This window comes from Lissotriton helveticus, chromosome 6 (genome assembly GCF_964261635.1).
Source record: "Lissotriton helveticus chromosome 6, aLisHel1.1, whole genome shotgun sequence".
NCBI classification, from domain to species: Eukaryota; Metazoa; Chordata; class Amphibia; order Caudata; family Salamandridae; genus Lissotriton; species Lissotriton helveticus.
Window position 1 is genome coordinate 1,502,112,881 of NC_136067.1, and position 24,500 is coordinate 1,502,137,380.

At 39.1% G+C, this 24,500-nt stretch overlaps 1 protein-coding gene across 3 annotated transcripts in view; it reads left to right on the forward strand.

Moving 5' to 3' along the window:
- Nucleotides 1–23,569, forward strand: part of BCL11A (BCL11 transcription factor A) — a 155,690-nt gene extending 132,121 nt beyond the window's left edge. The window contains exons 3-4 of one of the 3 annotated variants that reach the window (XM_078649304.1): nt 10,635–12,529; nt 21,484–23,569. In XM_078649304.1, coding sequence (XP_078505430.1) covers nt 10,635–12,529; nt 21,484–21,585 — 1,997 coding nt within the window. In that variant the 3' untranslated portion in view covers nt 21,586–23,569. Of the gene's footprint in view, nt 1–10,634; nt 12,658–21,483 lie in introns of all 3 variants that reach the window. The other 2 variants (XM_078649305.1, XM_078649303.1) reach the window with 2 other exon arrangements.
- The last annotated feature ends 931 nt before the right edge of the window (nt 23,570–24,500 follow it).

Below are 24,500 nucleotides of genomic sequence, written 5' to 3' on the forward strand. Positions count from 1 at the left end.
TTCAGCGGATTTTGCCATCCAAACATAATTGACTGGTCACTCTTTTCTAGAGCAGGGTTCTCCAGAGTCAGTCTTGGAGGGCTGGATCCATGCCAAATTTCTAGAATATCCCAATTTAGATACATGAAGTTATCTTAAAAATATGGCCTTGATCCGGCCCTCCAGGGTCTTTGGAGAAAGAACCCTGCTCTTGAGAACCTGACTGCGCATTGCATGTGACACATAAGAACTCAGAAAATAGATACATCGCATCATTTTACAATGGGACCAGCCTTGGCAGTAAAGCCTGCATGTGTTTTTGTTGCTGTTAACTTTCTTTACCCCTTCAGTGATTCATCTTTTTGGGTTACAGGTGCTGAAGTTTAGAATCAATTTAAGTTCTAAAAAAGTGCCCCTCTCTGTTTTATCTCTGTATTTTGATATTAACTGGTATCAGGATTTTCGCCTTCTAGGCAGCTGTTTTCAACATCTTTACCCCCTTCCCGAGAATTGTGGCCCCTCTATCAAGCCCCGACTCAAGTAGATCATCCACAATAATCACACCATACAACTGTCTTTTCTATGAGATTGGCTGTAGTAATATGCTTTGTGGCATATTTTTGGTAAGGCAGTTTATTTCCATGCACTTGGTAGCCTGTGAATATAAAATGTTTATACCTGCTGTTCTATTCCTCCTCCGCCCTGGCATTACTCCCTCAGCTGACGCTGGTTTGCCATTTGTCGATTGTCTTTTCCAAAGTACTTTTAGAAACTAACAGTTCCCTTCTCCTGCCATTAATCACTTCCAAGCAACTTTTACCAGACAAGAAACTTGGAGACTAAGACAGTGAACAGTTCCTTTCCTGGATAATTTTAGGTCCAAATATTTCTAAGGAGTTTATATGTCCTAAAACATTTTAGAAGAGCAGGGATAGGTTGTAAAGGAAGAAATTCTCCCAGTGGTGGAGTGAGTTGAATCTAGACACACCCTTTTCAGTGTATGAATAGCAGATTTAAAGCCTCACTTTGTATGAGAAAGGTTTTGGTTCAGCTTCAGACCAAAGCCAATCGCACAGAATCTCACTATTCTCATCGGTTCTGTTCCTCCTATCTTCTTTCCTGAAGACGTCTACATTTTCTGACAGGCAAGACTCAATACATTTCATGCGAAACAAAATAAAAAAAGTAAGAATTATGAATGACCTACAGTTCGGAACAACTAACTCTTCTTCACTAGAAATTCGATCTTTGACCAATCAAAAGCAATAGAATATCATTCAAAAGGGTGAATGGCCAGCGTTAGTGTTTAAGCGTGTAATTATGAAAATTCTATTTACCTCTGTAGTCCTCAACAAAACTCTTATCACTGTGTAAATGTTACCGCTGAAGGTCCTCTGGTACAATCTAGGCAAAGGTCAGCCATCTTTGATGTGATGAGACAACTTTCTGCCTTTTCTCTAGCGTATACATATGAACCAATTAGACCCCTAAGTGGTATAATAGGCTGGACTTCTTTTCTTTGCTCCAGTATACATTGAGAAAAACAACTTTACTTGCAGGACCGGTTGTAATAACCGTAAAAGAATTTGGCTTTCTTTGGAGACTTTTTATGGACACAATCCTAATGGACTTAATTCATCAGAGCTCCAGGGCTTGTGGACATTGAAGCCTCATTGTTTCAGTCTAGGAGTCGAATATTGACCAAGTATATCTAAAAGACGCTTGCCTGTTGAGCAAGAGGCAGCCTTTTCCTCAAACACCCCCTTGATTAACCCCTTACACATTTTGAGTATCTTTTTTGTTTTACAAACCACCAACCCTTGGAATAATATAAATGGTGTGAGAATTCATATATGAAGCAGAATAGTGAAATACTTGAAAAGTGATATTTGTTGATGGATTGAAAAGGTTGGCCATCAAAACTGAGACTGAAGCGGAATTGGTGTTATTTGATTGTTTGTCTCTAGTATTCGTGTTGTAACAGATGCGTTCTTGTTGTGCCGGTAAATGAAGCGTAAGTAGCTTACTGGGAAGTAGGTCAAAATAGGGACAGTAAGGACTTTCTACAGAGAATAGGAGGCAGTGAAAGACAGCTGCATCGTGAGCGACTGAGCTGTTGGGTGCTATTGTGTGGATTTACAAACGAAACAAAGTGAGAGTGGGGATGTAAACATTTTTTGTAGAGTATTCTAAGGTGATTGGTTTGTGCTGCTGTCCTGCCTTCTATTCAAGTTCAAGTCATTGATTCCGAAACATAGTTAGTGTTGATGGTGAAAATTACGGATTCTTGGAATTGAGCCGTAATAACATGCAATGTGAAGACTGTACAGTTGACTACAGTGTAGAACACAACCACCCTATGTGACAAAGGTGGTTCTATCCAACAGAATTTTGTCTTGCTTGGAACAATTGTTAATGTTTTTTGGAAACAATAATGTTTCATCTGTTTTTTAGGGCTTATTTCTCGAACATCTTTATTCAGACATAAGTTTTCTAATTTGTGGGTGTAGAAAAATATTTAAAATACCTGTTGGTGCATGCAAGCGCCCTTCTGCCACCCATACTCTGTAAATGCTTAGGTGGCCATTTTGAAAATAGGTCTGTAAGCTGTGGGTTATAGCCATCAGCTTCTCACCTCTTCTGGCCTTTTATCAAAAAATGGCTGTCAGGTGGCGGATTGTGGCTGAGGACAATTTTGTGGCAGGTGCAGTCAATGATCGCCTTCTTAGCCATTTTCTCAGACTCGTTGGCAAGCGCAACATGTTGTTTATTAATTCTGTATGCCTAAGCAGAGCTCAGCAGAGTATGATGAATTAGAACAGTGGTGGTATTATCGCGTACATGTTTATGTGCATGCCTTTCCAAACCAATACACACTCAAACTTATTTGTACAACTATTCATACATAAAGAAGTAAAAACATGAAATCACACTTATGACACGTTTCTGTTGTGCAAACTATTTCATTACAAAATCAGAAGAAACTGTTCTTCATTCTTTCTGCAATCAATTTCCAGATCAATACATTAAGCAACAGCTTTAGAAAGAAATAAGAAAAGCTAATGTTGCGAAGGTTTGGTTTCAAGCCCTAATCCAGAGAGAAATTCAGGTGTAGTGGTTAAACAGCACATTTCAACCTGGAGATGTGGACTACAATTACCACTGCAGCCAGATGCAAAGTCTTTGTATGAGACAACATTGTATAAAACATTTGCAAGGAATATTAGGGAAACATCAATAGCAACCATATTAACAACTGAGGTGCTTTGCAGACAGACGATAGGGTGAACACTTTCACTGTGTTAAAAACAAGATCAGATGTAGACTTAACATATTTATACATATATTGTTGTTAAAATAAATTAAAACACATGCCATAACCACCTAAAGTTTGTTACTTTCACACAGGGCTAACAAGTCATAAAGCTTGTTAGACAACTTAACTAATTGTTAGCACCTGCATTTCAATGCAAACTGTTAGAGCCCATCTTAACAAGCCCCTTCTGCTGTGTCTCTGATTCAGAATTGTAAAGCTGACAGTGTAACGTTTCTTAGGGGCACTACTTTATCAAATTTGAGAAGGGGGTTGGTTAACTAAAACTACATAGAGCTTTCTGGGAGAGTTGTGGTTTGTGGTCTAATGTGAACTTTCTAGAACCAGTTTTACGTCTATACACAAGGGATTCTGCCTGGAAAAAATGGAATTGGACTTCTGAAACCACATTTCATAGAGACACTTTTCTCTAGTCGATTTGGACCCTCAAGACCTCTAGACCTACGGATAGCACTACGGCAAAGCCCTAGCGTAACCTGCATTTGGGTGAAACAGCCTTTTGGGGTCATCTGCTGATGAAATTAATAAAAAAAATATAGAAACAGTCAAATAATTTACTCAAGTTACTCAAGTTACCGAAGATACAAGTGCTCTGATTCTTTGTTATATATTACAAAGAAGAATGGATATATATATATTTTTTTAAAAGAGGCATTGTTGATGTTCGCTTGTCTCACACTCAGGTTTCCCCACTTGACCAACATTGTGCACTACTGGGCAGATCACTTTATTTCTGTGCCTCATTTCCCTTATCTGTGATAATTCGGGGCATCCTAGTTATGATTCTTTTTGTATTGCCTTCACCCGCTCCAAGGTTTTCGTACTAACTTAATAAACAGAACTTTATTACTATTTCCACAGAACTGTTCCAGCAGACCAATCCACCATCCCAGTATATTGACCTGTTAAAGCATCTTGCAGAGCCTGTGTTGGACAAACACGTACCTCTACCTTCGTGCTTGCCAGCCAATGGGCCGTTAAGCAGCTGGATGGCAGCCTACATTGCTGCACTTTCCCATTCATATTCACTGTAAATTGGGGTTTGCAGAAGCACTTTCAACATACAAAGTTCCTTGATAATTATATAAATATATACGCGCCTGTATTTCCTGTAAAAAAGTTCCTTGTAGTTTCAATGCTATTATCATATGTCTTATGCTTAAGTGATGTCAAGAGTGACATTGTTAAGTATGCCAATCCTGATGTCTGTAATGTTTTTAGAGAATTGCCACTGCTATGATTGTATTATAGCAATGCTATTGCATGTACACATTCATTGTATTTTATTTAAAAGTACCTATCTCACAGAAAGAGATGCATGTGTTTTACCCCATTTGGCAAACAGTTGAACAAAACAGCAATCATTTGTAGCTTCAGTCGTGCTCTGTCTGATGTTGATTGACTGTGATGTCATCAGTGTCATTTGTGATGTCATTTTTGACCTCTAGCTTGAAGTTTTTAGTGGTTCTGCGTTATGGTTCTGCAGCTACCTATAACTCGGGAAGCTCACTATTTTTTGGTTTTGGATATTCCCCAAAAAATACTATTCAGCTGAAGTGTTTCAGTGTAATTTTATGCTTTTTTAATTCACTTTATTTTTAGTATTAAAAATCCAGCAATTCACAGAGTTTGATTAATTGAACATTTTGGAATTCTTTTAATGAAAACCTCGGACCCACACCTGCAGCACCCCCTGGGCACAGGCCATTTGACCTTGCCCTGTCTACTGGTTTTGGCTGTCAGTAACCAGCCTACTCAGCAAAGGGGGTGGGTGGGAATCAACCAGTTTGTGCTGCGTTCTTCTGGTCCTAAAGCCTACTCGGCATGGCCTTTGAAAAAGTAAATTTTCTTGTGTGCTTGAAAGTCACAATTTCTATCTCTTTCTATACTGCTTGCTTGCTCTACCAAATGTCTCACTAAGGGCCAGATGTAGGAGCCTAAATACCGGTCAGTAACGGCCGATTTCGGCCGTTACCGACCGGTATTTAAGAATTGGCATGTAGGGGCATAATTTTACCTACTCTGTAAAATACCGAATCGGTAATTTTACCGATTCGGTAAATCCCAGATGTAGGTGGGACTCTTCTGAGTCCCAAAGGCCCTACAAATTCGGTATTTTCCCACCCAATCCAATTGGGTGTTAAAATACCGAATCCAGGTGTGCATGGCACATGTGTGCATGCACACCTAGCCATGTGACAGACAGACATGCCCTTAGGGGGCACATGCCTATTTTTGGGGTGCCAGAGGGTGTCAAAGTTACACCCCCTGCACCCTTGCTAGAATCGGTATTTACCGATTCGGTAATTACCGAATCGGTATTGCCCATTGATTCCTATGGGCTTCACAGCCCATAGGAATCAATAGGAAATACCGATTCGGTATTTACCGAATCGGTAAATACCGAATATTAACGATTCGGTATTTCAACATCTGGAAATACCTACATCTCCCCCCTTCATATTTACCGATTCATAAATACCGAATCGGTAAAATTCGGTATTTATGAATCGGTAAATAACATTTACCTACATCTAGCCCTAAGCACGGTGCTTAAAGGTTCCAAGTTGAGTTTGTGGTTTCCGACTTACGTCCTATGCATCTTTGGGCCTGTGAACGTGTCTCAAAATGAATGAAGTAGCTTTTAATACACCAAACAATTGCAGTCAAATTAAGGTCACTCGAAGCAACACAAATATAAGCTTTGAGCTAAGACTTGAACCTGGGAGCTTGTGATTAAGTGCCACATGTAACCTCAAGTCTCTTACTGTAGAATTAATTCCACGAAGTTCTTCACACTGAACTTGTCTGGTCGGAAAATAAGAAAAAGAAACTGAAAAAGTGCAATATTTCTGAAAAACCTTGAATGGAGATGTTAAGCAAGGTTATGCAGGCTTGACTTAGGCTTCCGTTTTTCCTTCTATGGGGTTACAAAATTATTTAAACAACTGCATCGACAAGGTATTGTTCACTCCATGCCTACTTACCTAGATTTACCCTGCAATGTAGATGTTATGCCCGATGTACTAGATACAATATTTTTGTCATGCAATTTAGTGAGTGTATATCTACATGTGCTATTCAGTGGTGGTCAGATTAAATTAAGGACAGATAACACCCCTATGAATTGCCTAAATCAGCCTTCCAAAGAAATAATGTTAGTAAGTTATGTTCCTACTTTTCTATCATACTTTTAAAGCTATGACAGATAAGTAAAACATAAATTACACCACAATTCACCCAGATGCCAGAACTAAATGTGCTATTACACCTGTAATAGGTCACCTCGTACAATTTTGCCAGGATTACCCTAACTATTGAATATATTAAATGCCCCGCCTCCCCACACCCCCCCAAGTCAAAGGAAGACCATTGTGATAAATCAGCCAGTCAGAACAGCCATAATAACACCATGCAGGAAATCAATGTTCATCGTTAAACAGTTGAACAATGTAATTTTAAGAATTATCATACGTAACACATTTATTGATGACTTCAGCGTGAGCAGTCGAAGCCAGAGCGAGCTTCGTGTAATACAATATGCTGCCCTGGCAACAGCTGAGTGAAATACAGATTGCATGATGAGACCGTAATGCATCATTTGCCATTAGTGGACTGGTAATAATTACCAGTTTCAAAGCGGCCCTTGCAGTAATCTGCCGCCTCCGTTGTAGCGGCCCTTCTCATTGACATTATGATTACATAGGCTGCCCTTCTGATCCACAATATCTTGTTGATGAGAATACTAACATGTAATCGTGAAAAACTGTATGTATGTGGTACGCTCATTATAGAATGAAATACCATTTTCTCTGACTTGACGTTATGAGTAGGGACGTATGGTAGAATTACGTTTGTTAGTGTCGCAAGGGATGATGGTGCTTTTTCAGTTGCTGATAGAATGAAACAAAATGAATCGCTTGCTTTTTTTTTTGCTTTGCTGCTTCGAGCGTATGCATGGAGATAACGGCAAAGCAAAAAACCAATTGGATTTCATTTTATATCCTAGCTCAGGCCAACATCTCTGCCTGCATAGCACGTTATGCATACAGCAATGGATCTGTTCAGATTCCTGGTACTGGTTTTACGGTTTTGCTATCGTTGTGAGACAAAGTGCGTACAAAAAAATTAATGGGTGGATTTTATTTTAATTATTTTCGTAAGATTTTTTAAGGAGTAAAGATTTAAATTCCTGCAGTCGTGGCCCAGAGTTATTATATTGTTCCTTTTGCTCAAATTCCATACGCAAGCCTATAGCATGTAGCATACTACTGATGTTAGAATATCGTCTGACATAAATATCTTGTCCTAAACATCGTTTACAAAAATATTGTCCCATTGGAGTGTAATAATTCTTACATTTATAACTAATGTGACAATGTTATTGTGAATGCTATTTAGGGCACTGTATTGACAGTCCTTAAATTCGCCTACAAAATTATTGATTATAATAATAGAAAATCTATACCTAGTGAGATTATAATTTTATAAAGGATATTTAAGAAACAGTATTTTTGTCACACGATACTGCTGAAAAAGAATTTTCTGATTTACAGCTACCAGGTACTTTATTTCTACCCCTTTGCACCAAATTGTAACAACAGATTTTAGCAAATAATCAATCGTTTTTGATTCGACAAGAAAGGTAAAAACCTGGGTGGACTGGACAATGATGTCAACAGTGTTTTCCCTGAAAATCAGTCTGCTTTTTCACATTAAGCAAATGTTTGAAACCTAATTTCTGCATCTATTATCTAATCTTGTAAAGAGATTTATCCAAGAGCAGGATGCATTCAATGAGATTAGGAGCGCATTGTAAAGTAAATTACAGGTCAGGCCCGGAGTACAGTACATAGTCAGGCCCGATTGTGTTGCAAGTGTGGCTTAATTTGCACTGTGGGTACTTTTGCTCTTCAGCGGATTGCAAGCACTTTTGTTTTTGATCGTTTGATCTGCAAATTGTGGCTTTTGCAGAAATTTCCTGACTGGTGTGTGTGCAGTATTTTGCCCTATTGTTTGACCTTGCTATATTTCACTTTACAATCAATAGCAAACATCATCATAATAAACAAAAGGGGCACCCCGCAACTTTTTTTTCTCTGTTCCCTAGTTTCTTCTTTACCCTCGGCTGTGTGGTTGCATATTAGGTACACCGGTGACCCACTTGAAGAAGAAATCTCCATCATTATTTCGAGTGAAATGATTTGTATTATATTTTGTAAACCCATAATGCTAATTGGTGTTCTATAAGGAATTATGAGAACGGCTAAAGCAGTGAAAATGGTTCGAATGGAAGCATTAACTACTGTTTACTGCCTGTAATCGGCGGTCAGTGTGAGGTTCAGGGAGCTTGCTTAACTGCCTGTGAAGGGTTAGATTTGGGAGATGGGTGCTATTGACCCTATAACTGACATGCTGTTGGGTGTTAAGAGCTGTCGATTGCCTGACACCTTTATAGGCCCTCGCTTTTGGCTCAGGTCATTAATTACAGTGTAGACACTTGATAGCCTTTAGTGCCCTCAGAGGAGGGTGTTGACACTCTAAGCAGGGGCAATAGCATATACATATGTTGATTAGTTTTTTTCGTTTCTCACATTACAAGTGTCCTCTAGTTACTTTCTTCTCCATGTCTGTTTAATTATTGGGGTTTTAGAATTTTTTTGGTAAACATACCTTTTTATTTTCAATTGACATGGGTACTCTGAGCCATGATCTCTTAAAGTACGATAGGTTTTGTTCGTAAAGTTAAAGTCCTCCACGTAACATCCAGTGTAAGCTGTCGTCTTTTTGGAGTCTCTGAGAACCCTTTAATACACAGCCGGAATTTTGAGCAATACGCCTATGTCCTACTCCTTTTATGGACATGTCACCTTGCTTCCTGTTCCTCACCAGCATACTCAAGACTTCTATAGGGAGAGGGTATATACGCACATGCCCTTGCCAAGAAAGGTGTGTTGTTCAGAGTTTTCCATGAACTTCTCCCTTTTATAAATATTCTTCATACATAACTCATTTCCATCGTTCATCTGGGACCTACGATCTTACTTTAAAGAACACACTCATATGTACTGTTCTTTAAAGTGTGTACACATCCGAGCTAGGCAGCAGGGGCTGTTCACACTGGAAAGCATTCTTTTACCCTGTGTGTCAGCCAGGACCAAAATAGAATGCCATTCAGATCCAATGCGTTTGGTGATCCACTATGTTGCCGTCCACTCCTGTCCACCATAGAAATACCAACTTAAGTTACAAAATAAGGAGTGATGACTGTACTCCTTTGAACAAGAAATCCTAAAATTGGTAGATTATTTTGTACTTTGGAAAATGGTAGTTTGTAATGACCACACCACCCCAGGGCTAGGTGTTGTTATTTATCTGCATAATTGGTTCTTCCATCTTGTCTCTTAAATGTGAAGCATTATGAGATGAAGTGATGGCAGCGTTTTCCCAAGAGGCAGTCGTCATTTTCTCTTTGAGAGAAATAAAGTGACTTCTGGTCGGCAAAGCTTGGTAGCCAGGCGTGCTGGCCACCAGCCAGACTTTTGACTCACTAAGTTCTTCTCAAGGATGTCTGAAATGAAGCTGGATCATGTGACTCTGCGATACCTTGTATTCATTGTTAACATCTTCGCAAAACAAGCGAAACATGCAGATGGTTTCTGCAGTGATGGTTTTGACTATGTTTCTGAGGGTCAGACTGTGTATGTTTTTCAAAGAGAATAAGTTACAGTAGATGTTATGGTTTTATTCAGATTTTTTTTTCATCCAGGTGATTAGATATTTTTAATAGCTGAGGTATCAAGGGCTTTACTACTTTCATCTGCGCCATGTCTTTTGTTTGTCACACATCTATCTTACAGAAAAAGCATGTTCATCCTCAGTAAAATGCTCCAATGCTTTACAATTTGAGATGTTGTGTAATTTGCGTTTTTTAATTCTAACTATAACAATCCCTTGAAAGCAGGTAGTATCAAAAACACAAAATCCTTAGATTGCTTGTACCAAAATCACCTCACATTTTTTTTTTTTTTGTGCAAAAGAGCAGTGGAATATTAAATGTATGCCAAAATAAAAGTATGACAAATGTGACAACATTCTGAAAAGTATGGGCAAATAATTGTACAGCATTTCAAGATGTTCAGGTTGATTTTAAGAATACAAAGAATGCCTCTGAATTATGCATCTTACTCTGAAACTGTTATATTAGTTAATGTATTAAATGTTTGGATTAACATAAGTTAAAAGTAAAAGCAGTGACTGTAAATCTTTGATAAACAACACAGTGATTAAAAATTGATGTTGCCATTGTATTATTTTTCAGGTAAAGAAGAGCCCAGCAGCTACACGTGTACAACTTGTAAACAGCCATTCAACAGTGCATGGTTTCTCTTGCAACATGCCCAGAACACCCACGGCTTCAGAATCTACCTGGAAAGTGATCACGGCAGCCCCTTGACACCGCGGGTAGGCATCCCATCAGGACTGGGTGCAGAATGTCCCCCACAGCCACCACTCCATGGAATTCACGTTGCAGACAATAATCCCTTTAACCTGCTGAGAATACCTGGATCAGTGTCGCGAGAGGTTTCTGGTCTAGGGGAAGGCCGCTTTCCACCCACGCCTCCTTTGTTTAGCCCGCCGCCAAGGCATCACATAGATCCACATCGCATAGAACGTCTCGGTGCAGAAGAGATGGCTCTTGCAACCCATCACCCTAGTGCCTTTGACAGGGTGCTGCGACTGAACCCACTGGCCATGGAGCCACCAGCTATGGATTTTTCCAGGAGACTTAGAGAGTTGGCTGGGAACACCTCTGGTTCCAGCCCACCGTTATCTCCCAACCGGCCCAGTCCTATGCAAAGGTTACTGCAACCATTCCAGCCAGGCAGCAAGCCTCCCTTTTTGGCAACACCTCCCCTTCCTCCTCTTCAGTCAGTTCCCCCACCTTCCCAGCCACCGTTAAAATCTAAATCTTGCGAGTTCTGTGGCAAGACATTCAAATTTCAGAGTAATTTGGTAGTACATCGTAGAAGCCACACTGGTGAGAAACCCTACAAATGCAACCTTTGTGACCATGCATGTACGCAAGCCAGCAAACTAAAACGCCATATGAAAACACACATGCACAAATCCTCCCCCATGACAGTAAAATCAGATGACGGTCTCTCCACAGCCAGCTCCCCAGAGCCTGGAACAAGTGACCATGCTGGCAGTGCAAGCAGCGCTCTTAAGTCCGTAGTAGCCAAGTTCAAGAGTGAACATGATCCCAATATGATTCCAGAAAATGGGGACGAGGAGGAAGAAGAGGAGGAGGAGGAGGAAGAGGAGGAGGAGGAAGAGGAAGAGGAGGAGGAGGACTTGAATGAGAGTGACAGTAGGCACGATTATAGTTTTGGCATTAATCTAGAAGCTGCCCGCCACCATGAAAATAACTCCAGGACTGGTGAGGAGAACCGCTCCATGCCAGACATCATGCAAGGCATGAGCCTGAGCGTCATGCACCACTTCAGCGAGGCCTTTCACCAGGTGCTGGCTGAAAAACATAAAAGGGGTCATTTGTCTGAAACTGAAGTCCACAGAGACACTTGTGACGAAGATTCTGTGGCGGGAGAATCTGATCGCATTGATGATGGCGCTGTCAATGGGAGAGGCTGCTCACCTGGTGAATCGGCCTCTGGAGGCTTATCAAAAAAACTGCTGTTAGGTAGTCCCAGTTCCCTGAGCCCCTTCTCCAAACGCATTAAACTTGAGAAGGAATTTGACCTGCCTGCTTCAGCAATGCCTAACTCAGAAAATGTTTACTCCCAGTGGCTGGCTGGCTACGCAGCATCCAGGCAGCTCAAAGATCCATTCCTCACCTTTGGAGACTCCAGACAATCGCCTTTTGCCTCCTCCTCTGAGCACTCGTCCGAAAACGGGAGCTTACGTTTCTCCACGCCTCCAGGAGAGATGGACGGAGGGATTTCAGGCCGCAGTGGCACGGGAAGTGGAGGAAGCACCCCACACATTAGCGGCCCCGGCCCTGGCAGGCCGAGCTCAAAAGAGGGCAAGCGCAGCGACACTTGTGAGTACTGTGGGAAAATCTTCAAGAACTGTAGTAACCTCACTGTTCACAGGAGGAGCCACACGGGTGAAAGGCCATACAAGTGTGAGCTTTGCAACTACGCCTGCGCCCAGAGTAGCAAACTCACCCGGCACATGAAAACACATGGTCAGGTGGGGAAGGACGTTTACAAATGTGAAATTTGTCAGATGCCTTTTAGCGTGTACAGTACCCTGGAGAAACACATGAAAAAATGGCACAGTGATCGAGTCTTGAATAATGATATAAAAACTGAATAGAGGTATATTAATACCCCCAATCGGTCCCCTGTAGATTTTTTCTAGTCCCCTGTGATTTAAAATAATGAAAGATAAGGATATAAGACAGTGCTTTTCACCAGCACACATATTTTTTTCTTTTTCCCCCTTACCGTTCCAATGCATGATCTGTATCGGGGCAATACTATTGCATTTTACGCAAACATTAGAGCCTTTCTCTTGTGCAATAATTTACATGTTGTGTATGTTGTCTTTTTTTTATTTTTTTTTTTTAGTTAGAGGGCATGTATGGATGGTATGCTATGGCTCTTTTTAAATTGTCCCTCCCACCTCCTCTTCCTCCTGGTTAATTTCAGAGAAAACGTCACTGTTTCAGTTCCGTTCTGACAAAATACCATGCTGCATAATTCTTTCATGCATATCATGTACAGTTTTGTTTTTGTGTCTTACGGAGGAACAGAGTATTTATGGTTAGCTCTCTACAGACAAGAGGGTAAGGACGGGCAATCCAATTTGAGCCTACTTCCCAGTCTGTAAAAGGTTAACTATGCCCCTCGGGCTCATATTAGAAACAGTAAAAGCCCTTCCATTCAAAATTAGAAACCCTTTGGGTTAAAAATATCTTTGTGCCTTCTATCTAGAACCATATCGATGGCTCTTTCTAATTCTTAGAAACTTGTTGCTCAAAGCAGAAGTTCCTGGCAAAAGGGCCACAAGCAACTAGCCTGTGATGTACCCCCACCACGCCCTCAACAACAGCTACCTAAAAGTATGACCCACTGATTCCCAAACGTCATTACTCTGTTGACAAATTAAACGTTTCTAAAACAAAAACTGATTATATCAGTATAAATGCCTTTTTAACCTTGATAAAACCGAATTGTAAACAGAGGGTTTCGTTTTATAAACCACACCCTCCATAAAATGTAAACAACTTCTTAAAAACCAACATTCTAATTAATTTTGCCATTGAAAGAAACCCCACCAAACAAAACAAGGCTAGATGCACTTATTCATTAGGTTGGCAATTAATCTTTAGTAGTTGAGGTGATTCTTCAGCGCACGAAAGACAGGCAGTAATATTTTACTGAGTGTAATGAAGAGTAAACCAGATGTAATTATGGTTCATTAGAACAATATGGTGAACTTTGCCACTGAAAACCACAACCGGTATATAAGCTAATATTCTCACGACGGAGACTAGGTTCCAGCTCCCGAATCTTGCATCATAATATGACACTCAAAAGAGTAGACAGGAAGAAAGGACAAAGAGGGATCACTGCCGGGTCAACAGGGAGGGCCTCAGCTCCATACAGGAAGCATTTCACTCTGTTTCTCCGGTTTGGTGCGTTATTTATGTAGCGCAGTAATAGCATTCGTTGTTTTAGTATGTGAACATCCATCCCAGAATGGTGTTCAAAAAGCACTTGACTCTGCCTGTGATAAATGTATCATTTTTTTGTTTAATTCAGCGGTACAGAGATTATAAAATAGACCGCTCAGAGAGGATCATTGCCTGCACTGTACAATGTTCCTAGTTTACATGCCTTTAAATAAGGGAAACATTGTACAAAAGCTAAACTAATTAGCACGATCTTGATGATAAGAATAGACATACATATACCAACATATGCTATATTAGAAATGGCACAAGTAACTCACGGGTAAAGTTTTACCTAAAATCCAAATCTTGACGTCCTGCAAACTTCTGTAACACACACACACACACAAACACACACAATCATTGCACATGTTCTGTGTGTGTATATATATATATATTCTTACACATGTACACATACCTTGATATACTTGCAGAAATGCATTTTTACATATTTGTGTATTTATGCATCCATATTTTTAGTACATGCTTACACAGGTGTATACACATACACACATGTATGTGTACATACAAGCACACACACACACACACACATATATATATATGTATATATATATACACATACATCAGTACGGTGTATATAAAAATGTACATTTTTAATTTATTGTCTTTCTATGCAATGTGGGAATATACATGTACATATATCAGACAATATACAGAAACATTGGCGCATTGTGAATCATCATAAATGCTTATCACCTTACACCATCTTTCAACTCGCTCACTAGAAAGCATACCATCTTTTATCTGGGGATTTTTACGTGAAAATGGTCTTTAGCTATTTTTAGCTAATTTAAGGATAATTTAGAAAGAAAACGCAAGCCAACACTGCTAGGAAAAATCAGTAATCATTTTTTGGGGTGCCATTGAAACCTTTGGTGAGACTGGCCACTTTCTACAAGGCATTTTACATGACACCTCATTTCTGTAGTTAAATATCTACTTGTTGCTATCGGATCATACGTTTGGGGCCTTACCATTGTTCTGGTGCACAGGCACAAAGGTGCGTGTGCAGTTTTATTTAACTCGTCGACAGTGTAGGCACTGTAATGTCACATTCATTTACCTACTTAATTATTCAGTTTACAGGGCTCATGAATGTCATATTCGGGAGTGAATCATGACTGTTATTCGTGCTCATATTGAACTTACTATTAAAGACCGGCAGCTTGTCAGTGTAAATAACACGTGTTAGTAACACCCTAATTCAACAGCAATTGATGAACTGCAGAACGCACATATGTTTTGTAGGTAACTCAGATTAAATTAGCAGGTGGAAGTCATTGCATAACGCACTGAGCTACATTGCATGCTTGGAACGTCTCCAGTAGCTGAGGTGATTTAAGATATAAATAACTGAAGTGCTAGTAACTCATGTTATTGTTAGCAGCCCTAGAACATCTCCATTCACACATTTATTACCCCAGTGCAAATGTCAAATTGAAGGCTATAATCATAGTACAGCCTAAATATGACAATCTTAAATTAACTTCAGGAAACAACTGGCCCCATTACCACAAGGTCTAGTACACTATCTTTTCACATGAAAAGACAGCTCAGAATAAATAATATTTACAGATTCACAGAGACTGATATGCAGTTTTTTTAAATCATAGTTGAGGGAGGTGAGAGGCATCATGACTCACTTGAGTCTGCTTGTGTGAGAGTCATGGCCCTCTCCACTCTGATCAGTGGTAAAAGCACAGGACACTTGGTACATCTGTATATAGCGTACATGCAGATATGCAGAGTGAACGGCCATAGTTGAGTGTGGGGCAAAACCTCAAGTGGGTCATGCTGACCCTCTCCCACTTAACATTGGTAAAAATAGCATATAACTGTCCACAGATCTAAAATATTGTTTATGCCTGCTGTTTTTGAACTTGTAAATGGTATAAACAAAGGTGTGTCACCAAAAGCAAAGCACAACCACATTGAATAGGCCTTGTGAGTATAAGCTCAGTTCTTTTTATTGTACATTGATTGCAACATGGGCTTTGTGCAGATGCATAGCTAGATCTAATAGAGGTTCCATATCTGGATGTTCCTCCTCTACTTTGTCATTAACATGCTCCTTTGCACCAGTCATGTTTGAATGTTAGCATGTTTTATTTTTGTGGTTATAAATATAGTATATATGCAGGTGCAATATGCTATTTATTAACATTTTTGGCGTGTGAGGAGGAGCCATGACTCACAATGCATGAAGGCTCAAAGACATGAATCTTCTCCCTCAGCAATGGTAATAATTAGAATGTTATACTCTGAACATCCGCAGATGTGATTTATGCCAGTGCATTTTTTCATCTCTATTTGTTTGATCAAAATATATTTAACTAAACCAGGATACAAATGGTAAAATTGCGGTTTTAACACCTTGCCTGCAGCAGGAATTCCAGCCCGGTGCTGGACATTCCAATCGCGGGCGGGGTCGTGACGGAACCCAGCCGTCATGCACACAGGCCACTCGTGTCTCATGACGGCTGGGTTCCGTCACAAGCATCGTAGAGGTTAAGGTAAAAATATTGTTTCCATGCATAAACTAATTGTTACACGCACTCTCCGATGTATGAACAACTATTTGCCATGGGAATACAACATGACAAAGAAAGAATAAAGAGGTTCTATTATTATAAACAAAAAAGCACAGTTAAGGGCCTGCTTTGTAAACAGGGTGCAAAAGACAATCGAAATGTCAAGCTAATTTTGTCTCTTTCAAAGCTATTGATAGACACGCTGCTGCACCAATAGCAGCAGAGGCTTTTCTTTAAGCAAAACCTGCTATTTCAAATTAAAAGTCTGCCTACATTCAGTCTGTTCATTCCCTGAATTCGTTGATGAGCCATCTGTGCATATAGGCCCATAACTACTCACCACTAAATGTCTTAAAAGTATTTTAATACCAATTAAACATTAATCTATAGATGAGTTTGTATACCCGTCCAGAACATCAGTATTGCTAATTCAGAAAAGAAGTTCCACTAAAATACTTCACTTTGCATTCTTGGTTTCCTCACATTTCAGTACCAATGCACAAACACTGGTGTGCGGTAAAATGCAATTATATTTTCTTGATAACAGTAGCCAAAACAGCAGTCTGGTCTTCAAAACATTGCAGTGGTTTCACCTACAGCTAAGTCAGCGACATTGTGAGGCAATTGTTAGCAGCCCCCTCAGGCACCTTCAACTCGTAGGCACCAGATTTCCCATAAAAGCACAAAAAATCCACCATTGTAAGGTCAATTCCCCAAGGATAGCAAAAATCCGATAACGCCACGTCTGAAGCACGTGACATCGTTGTTTGGTGAATGTGATACACCATGGATAGTGACTGTCTGCCTTACTTGTTGCTGTGCAACTTAACCCTGGTCACCATGTCACTGAGTAGTGTAATACACGTAATTGTGCACTACGTACTATTTCATGCTCGCAACTCTGAAGGCATTTTTATATAGAATCCATTTTCCCAGGTCAATAAATAAAGGAGTACGGTCTACTGGCCAAGGCTCCGGCCATCATGAGTTGCATGACTTTTGTTCAGTGAGCAATGAACATTAAATTAAATGCACACGAACATACAATATTGCCCCTCGCTCTTGTTTGTGTACGTCTATCTATGCTTGTGTCTGTGTGTGTGTGTGTGTGTTTGTGTATATATATATATTTTACACCATGAAATATTGGCGCACCTCAGGCATAAAATATTGACTAACCTTTACACTGAAAACTTTATTTCTAGCAAAATATTTAAATACTATAATACAACTTAATGCAATTTAATAGAGCATAAATGAAAGCAGATCACACTTATTGCACCTCCCACACAAGAAGCATACAAATGTTCCCCATTTCCGCACTATCCACACACTCTGTTCTGACATTGTTTTGAAACCTATGGTTATTGTTAGTCTTTCTGAAGTTAGTACAAAAAGAGAACAACATTGGACCTTTAGCTTTAGGATGATGTCTTGTGAACCAACTCATTTCAATCTTTTTATAGCACAGACCAAGGCACTTACCTTTATTAACTAGTAATCATTTATGTGATAAACCCTTATCATTGTTGGACAGTGTGTTTCAAATATTCTCTTAAAATGTGCTCTTACAATGACTTAGATATAAACATCTAGTTATCACACCAAACCAAGTAACGCCTCATAACTGTATCAACTACGTGTCTCTGTTATATCTCTATTGATGATATACACTCTATTTACTTTTATTTTATGTTATATGTTGTGTTTTTATACTACCATATGTGGCTCGAAAATTTAATAGAGCACTAGCAAGAGTGATATTTCAGAAATATAAATTACAGGCTTAATCCCTCCATAAACCCTTTTCCAAAAGGCAGAAACATTGTTTGTAAGGGCGAGCACTTGATGCATTTTTTTTGTATTTTTAATGCCCACTTCAAGTTTCAATCTTTATTCGAGTACTTATATGAGGGTAGGGAGGTCCATATCTTAGTCAAGCTGCTCACTAGATGAGTTTTGCCCCTACTCATAACAAGTGAGAATAAAGAACATTTCCCTGTACTCACTATCTGTCATACACACATATCCCCATGTGTGTATTGCAGTGCTGTAATATATATTGATGTTATCCCTTAACATCGACACACTTTGTTTGAATCATGAAGTGGTTTATACATGGTACCAGCCATATATGTTAAGATCTTTCTCAATGCTTACATATATTAGGGTGAAGTACTTAATCTCTCTCTCTCTCTCTCTCCCTCTCTCTCTCTCTCTCTCTCTCTCTATATATATATATATACACACGCACACACACATATATATATACACACACATATACAGCTCAGGGATTTTCCAGTGACTGTTTTTACACTCCATAGTTCACTGGTTGACTTAGGGACTTTGAGATGGAGCTCATGAGAAAAGTACATCTTTTCTTTTTATTCTTCCATCCACATATTGTTTTGCTTTTTAAAAAAGCTTTGTTTTTTATTGTTGTTGCCTCAGGTTTGAACTGGGACATAACTACAACGTGACTCACAACATGTCAATAATATCATTAAGGGTTTAAGTGATTAACTACTCCCCATATCATAGAAAATCCAATAATAGTCTGTATATTGTCTGATAGAGATACCCTAATGTGTTGGACTATACATATGTATATACACACACACACACTCAAACGCACACCCTTGCTTACAAGTATGTGAATTGTATTTTTACCTTGGGATGAAGCCATTTTTAAAGCTGCTCATCATATGTATTATATTAATGTGAATGGAAATAGACTACACTCGACTTAAATACAGTAAATGCTTTTCTTAAACAGTTCAATGATACACTTAAAAAATACATTTGTTTTTTTCCCTGTAATTGCATCATTATATTTAATGGAGCTGTATTTTATGGTTCCATTGTCTTAGAGGTATCCTATTTGTTATGCATACAAGAAACAAGAAAAATAAATGTAAGACCAGCTGTGGAGAGTTAAGCTTTTTAAAAATGCAGCTCTTTGGGTAGTATTTAAGGTATCAGGAGAAAGGCTTAGATTATATAGTACTTAAAATAGGAAAAATACGCACATTCATGTCAGTTGTAAACTACATAGAGGGTCTTTTTTCTGTACCTCTTGAATAATATTTGGAGTACATGTTCACTTAGCGTAGGCACTACAGTATTTATATTGAAATTGTACATTTCTCAGTTGAGAGGTCTCTGAAAAGGGGCATGCCTTTTTTGGCAGTGAAAAGAAAATACACGTGCTGCCAAGGTATATATATTTTTTTTGGGCAGGATAATAAAGTGAAAAATATTTGTATGTTTCAAAACAAAAAAAGTGTCACTGTTCAGAAAAAAGCCATAAAATGGCTGTTTTTGGGGACACAATACTGCGAATGTCACACTGAAGCCATCACAGAGGGTTGTACATTTTGTCATTGTTTGAATGTTATTTTATTGGTTCCTTTCTTCTTGCTGCCATACTGTGTCCAGTGATCCAAGCTAATGTTGTTGGTTCATTCTTTAGTGTGCTTTTTGTCTCTTTCTTTCACACCACATTCCAACATATTATTTTCATATGCAGTAAATTAGAAAAAAACGGTAGAAATAAATGTTTCTGCAGTTCTTTTCATGCCAAAATCTAAATGGTGCTCTATATTTAGATTGGAAAGAATTTCATATGCAAAGCATATAAAAGGAGAACGCCCATTTTACTCAATATCCCTTTGTAAATGGCAATGCAGAATATTTTGTTATTGGCCTTTTATATTCCTGTATTGAAAGCTGTGTGTCATAACTTGAAATTTTACCTTTTACTATAGTACTCACTATTTATTGTTGCTTTTGTGCTCTGTTCAGAACAGGTGCACTTAATTGAATTTTTGTTTTATTTCATTGGGGTCTTCTTTTTTTACTATTATTTTGATGACCGGAGGTCATTACGAGCAAATCTTTTTTTTTTTTTAAATGTATTTGTTTCTGCTCTTTGTTAATTTTTATTGGATAAACCACTGTCTGTGTTTTTGGCAGTTGTCTGCATTATCCTGTTCATACACCCATTTTGTCCCTTTTATTGAAAAAATAAAAACAAATTAAAATTCACGATATAAGACTCTTGTGTCCTTATTTGACACATTCTTCAAACTCTATAAGTTAGCAAATCTTAGCTCAACTTTATTCCATTTTGCCTCAATATTGAGTGGCAGACATTTTGTGCATGTGTTAACGTCCAGAAGTAGTGCCAACTTAAATAATGGGATCCTGTACCAATCACCCTATAAGACTAGCTGCTAGTTGTTTTAGCAAGATTATTGTTGTAACCATAAGTTTATAGGTTTGATAAATGCCCTGTCTTAAGGTAACAGGTTGCATTGCAGACAGCACAACCAATATTTTATACTATAAAAATTAACATGATTTTACTAAGCAGGCCTCCAATTCCTCACCCTCAGACCCTCACGAAAATGTGCAATATAGTTGAAGCTTGGGAAAAGACAATTCCTATTGTATTTTAGGAACAGTTACATTTTTGACTCCCGAGCATTTGCTTGCAGTTCACACACTGATGCCTGCTTTTCACCCACTCCTGAGCACACTCTAGGCTCCTTTTTTGTATTGTACATACTTCTATGAGACATATATGTATATATATTGGTATATTTTGAATACATTTCAGGTTCATTTTCATTTCTAACCTCTCTGGTCCTCAGATTGTGCTTTCTGTTTTTTATAAACACTGCATGTTGTAGCATCCTTATGATTTATCAATACATACCTCTGTGATAGTGCCTTCCATTCGAAATACCGCTGATTGACTGCCTGCCAAACATCACCCCCTCTATCACTGTAAAAGGCTGACACTGTTTTTCATCCTCTTGCCATTTGCATAGCTTGTTACCCTTTTATATCCAGTGTCTTCCAGGGAGTATTTTTTTTTTACTAAGAGTGTGATTTGTATCCCTTTTTTCTAGGGGGAAAATACAGCGTCTTTAAATCTAAGAACAGAACAATCAAATATATATGGCAAGAAGTCTGAACAGATATGCAAAAGTGTTAAAAAGTATACCTACTAATTATGGGCAGGAATAAGTAAGAGGCCTAGCTCTCATCGAGAAGATGTCAGAAGATGGAGAAGAAGATGAACGTGCTGAATCAAGCAGTCCAGGTGCCTGCAAACAAGACACAATTGAGATGCAGCCTGTTCTGTGATTCCTAGCCTTACCTTTCAGTCCACTGCACCAGACAGAAGTACTCGAAGCACTTTGCCTCTCCATAATAACACAACTTATGATCTTTCGCCATTAAATGTTGATTAAAAACACTCAAAAACCTTTCAATTAAAAACAAGTTCATGTGTTGGAATTTCCCTCTGTTACTAATTTAATGGAAGTGGTTAGTAGTACAGAGTTTAGAAACTCAGCGGAAGACTTTTTAAAAAAAAAATCTGTTATGTGTCAATGGAGTTGTCGCGGCAGTTTATTTGCATTATAATATCTTTTCTTTTTTAAATTTATTAATCTAATGCTAAATCAGAAAAAGGCAAGAGAGAAAATGGATACAAGGACACAATATCATTTGATTAATTGCTTATGTTACATGAAACTGAAACAAAATAGATTTGGCATGCTAGTGTGTCACAGCTCCTGGGCTTCTCGGTCCTAACAAAATGGCGGCCCTGCCCTGCCGTTGTTTCCAATGGTGCTTAGGCTGGACATTGAGTTTGTAGAGGGCCATGACTTACAGCTGCATTATTGCTGATAATAACCTCTGCTGGTGTTGTGTCGGACCCGAAGAAGCCCTGCTTTCAGAGATAACGTACAGCATTGTCTCAGCGACTGGAGATTTATAAAAACGAGTCAACAAGGACATAACTTACAGATGACAACATGTAGCCGGAGCACTAAAAGAAAAAAAGAATAGTAATACAAAATGTGACATTTTCTAACAGTGTGATAAATTAATGGTGGTATAAAACCATGAACCATTGAGGCCTTTTCAAGTTTGTTAGGATTCTGAACCAGATTTATATGGCATCCATAATGTGTTCTTAAGCTGCTGTAAAATTCCATGCAAGCATGACCCAGTGTCCTGAAAACTTTTATAGATATATTTCAATGTGGAAAGATGTCGAAATGAAAAGAAAAACAGATATATATGTGGGTAACATTCAAGTGTCCATTGTTAGATTTTTTCCAGGCCTACTGTATAAAGTTTAAGTACAGAAGCATTGTCACTGTATAGTCATTGTTGTTAATATGATTTAAGTGTAATGATTTATGTAATAATAATTGAGATGCTGACTGGAACAAGGCCCAGAGTTTAGGCTTCTGACGGATTCCTATTTATAAATTTCTCTGAGAATAATAAATCCTGAGACGAGACATACAATGTCACTGCTTGATGTTCCCAAGACAAGGCACTGTATGAACAAGCTGTTGGGTACTGGGAGTGTTCCCCCTTTACTGCCTAGTGTTGGTTCCGCAAATGGACTGCAAAGCCAAGCTGATCAGCCACCCCTTAATCTACTATCAATAACTGGGTCCTGGTACCACATGCAGCTGCACTTAAAGCACCCAGGAGCTTACTCCAAAGCCTGTGGGGATTTTGAATTCCGAGGGGCTTTTAAAAACTTTTTATTTAAATTCCTTGGCGGGGGGAATAAACTCCCCCACTCTAGTGCAGTGGAACAGTTCGTTGCCATTCCCCTGCGTGACAGCACACTGTATGCAGAATAGTATGTCCGCAAACGACCCGCCGATCCAGCAATCAGAGGCCGAATGCCCACCGGTGCTTTTCACTGTGGGATCACCGAAGCAGGGTTCCTCTTAGTGCAGAGTTTGCACAGTCTTGCACACCGCAGGAAGACTACCAGCTCTTATTTTAATAGTTTTTCCCCCCCAAATAGGTTGAAAACTTTTGTGTGAATATGATGTAAAATGTTCTTATATACTGCAAGTATATTCTAAGAATCGTTGTTTCTACACATTATACACTTGCCTTTAAAAAGGTGGTAAAGCTAAGAAAAGGAACTTGAAACAATAAACGTTGGAGCGCTCAGCTTTGTTTGTCCTTTTTTCTGTAGTGCGTACAAAGAAAGATAGCCAATAAATGTGTTTTGCTCACTTTGCCTTTATTGCCGCTCTTGTGAGTCCTCTTTTGACAAATGAAAGGTGTTTACATTTCCTAGTTCTGAGGTGGCAGATTGCAGACAACATTGGGTAACCATTTTGCATGAAAGGTTCTGCTCTAGGTAAACAAGGATACTCATATACTCATTGCTGGCGAAATCCCTTGCGTGCTGACGATGGTTTGACTGTGGTTTTTCTAGGAATATTGCAGAGGACTAATGCAGGACAATGCACCCGATCAGAATCGCATGTATCTCAGCACCATCAGAGGCCCTACTTTTGTACTTAAACAGGTTGATGATAACAGTCAAAGGCAAAAAGGGTCAAAACCCTATCATCACTTGGGGCAATTCACTTTCCAAGATTCGGAGAAAAGTTGGCGAGTTTTACTGGGATAGGCCCTTGAATTCTTTCCTTTCATCAGCTATCAATACTTCATATCCAATTTGATGGGAGATTTCTATTGTATGCCAAACACAACATATCCATTTTTATTTCCATGAGCTGTTAGGAAAATTGCACACGTTTCTAATTTTCACCTGGTTAGCATTATCACACACATCAACATCGCCTTTTCAATCAACAAAACCCTTTACCTGGCACATCCATCAATCCTCCTAAAGTACCTCCTTGGGGTGGGCAGGCTACATCCACACTTTTGTTACCCAGATCACTAAACCTTATCTCTGCTTTTCATGACTTCATTTTAAAGTTGAAGGTACTGTTTAAAGGCCAATGGCTCATGCAGATGGCTGCCATTCTGCAAACCTTACCCGACTTAATAAGAGATTAAAAGCTTTCTAGGTGCCTCCTACATTACACACTGACCTTGTGTGGCCAGAGCTTCAAGTTATCCCTCT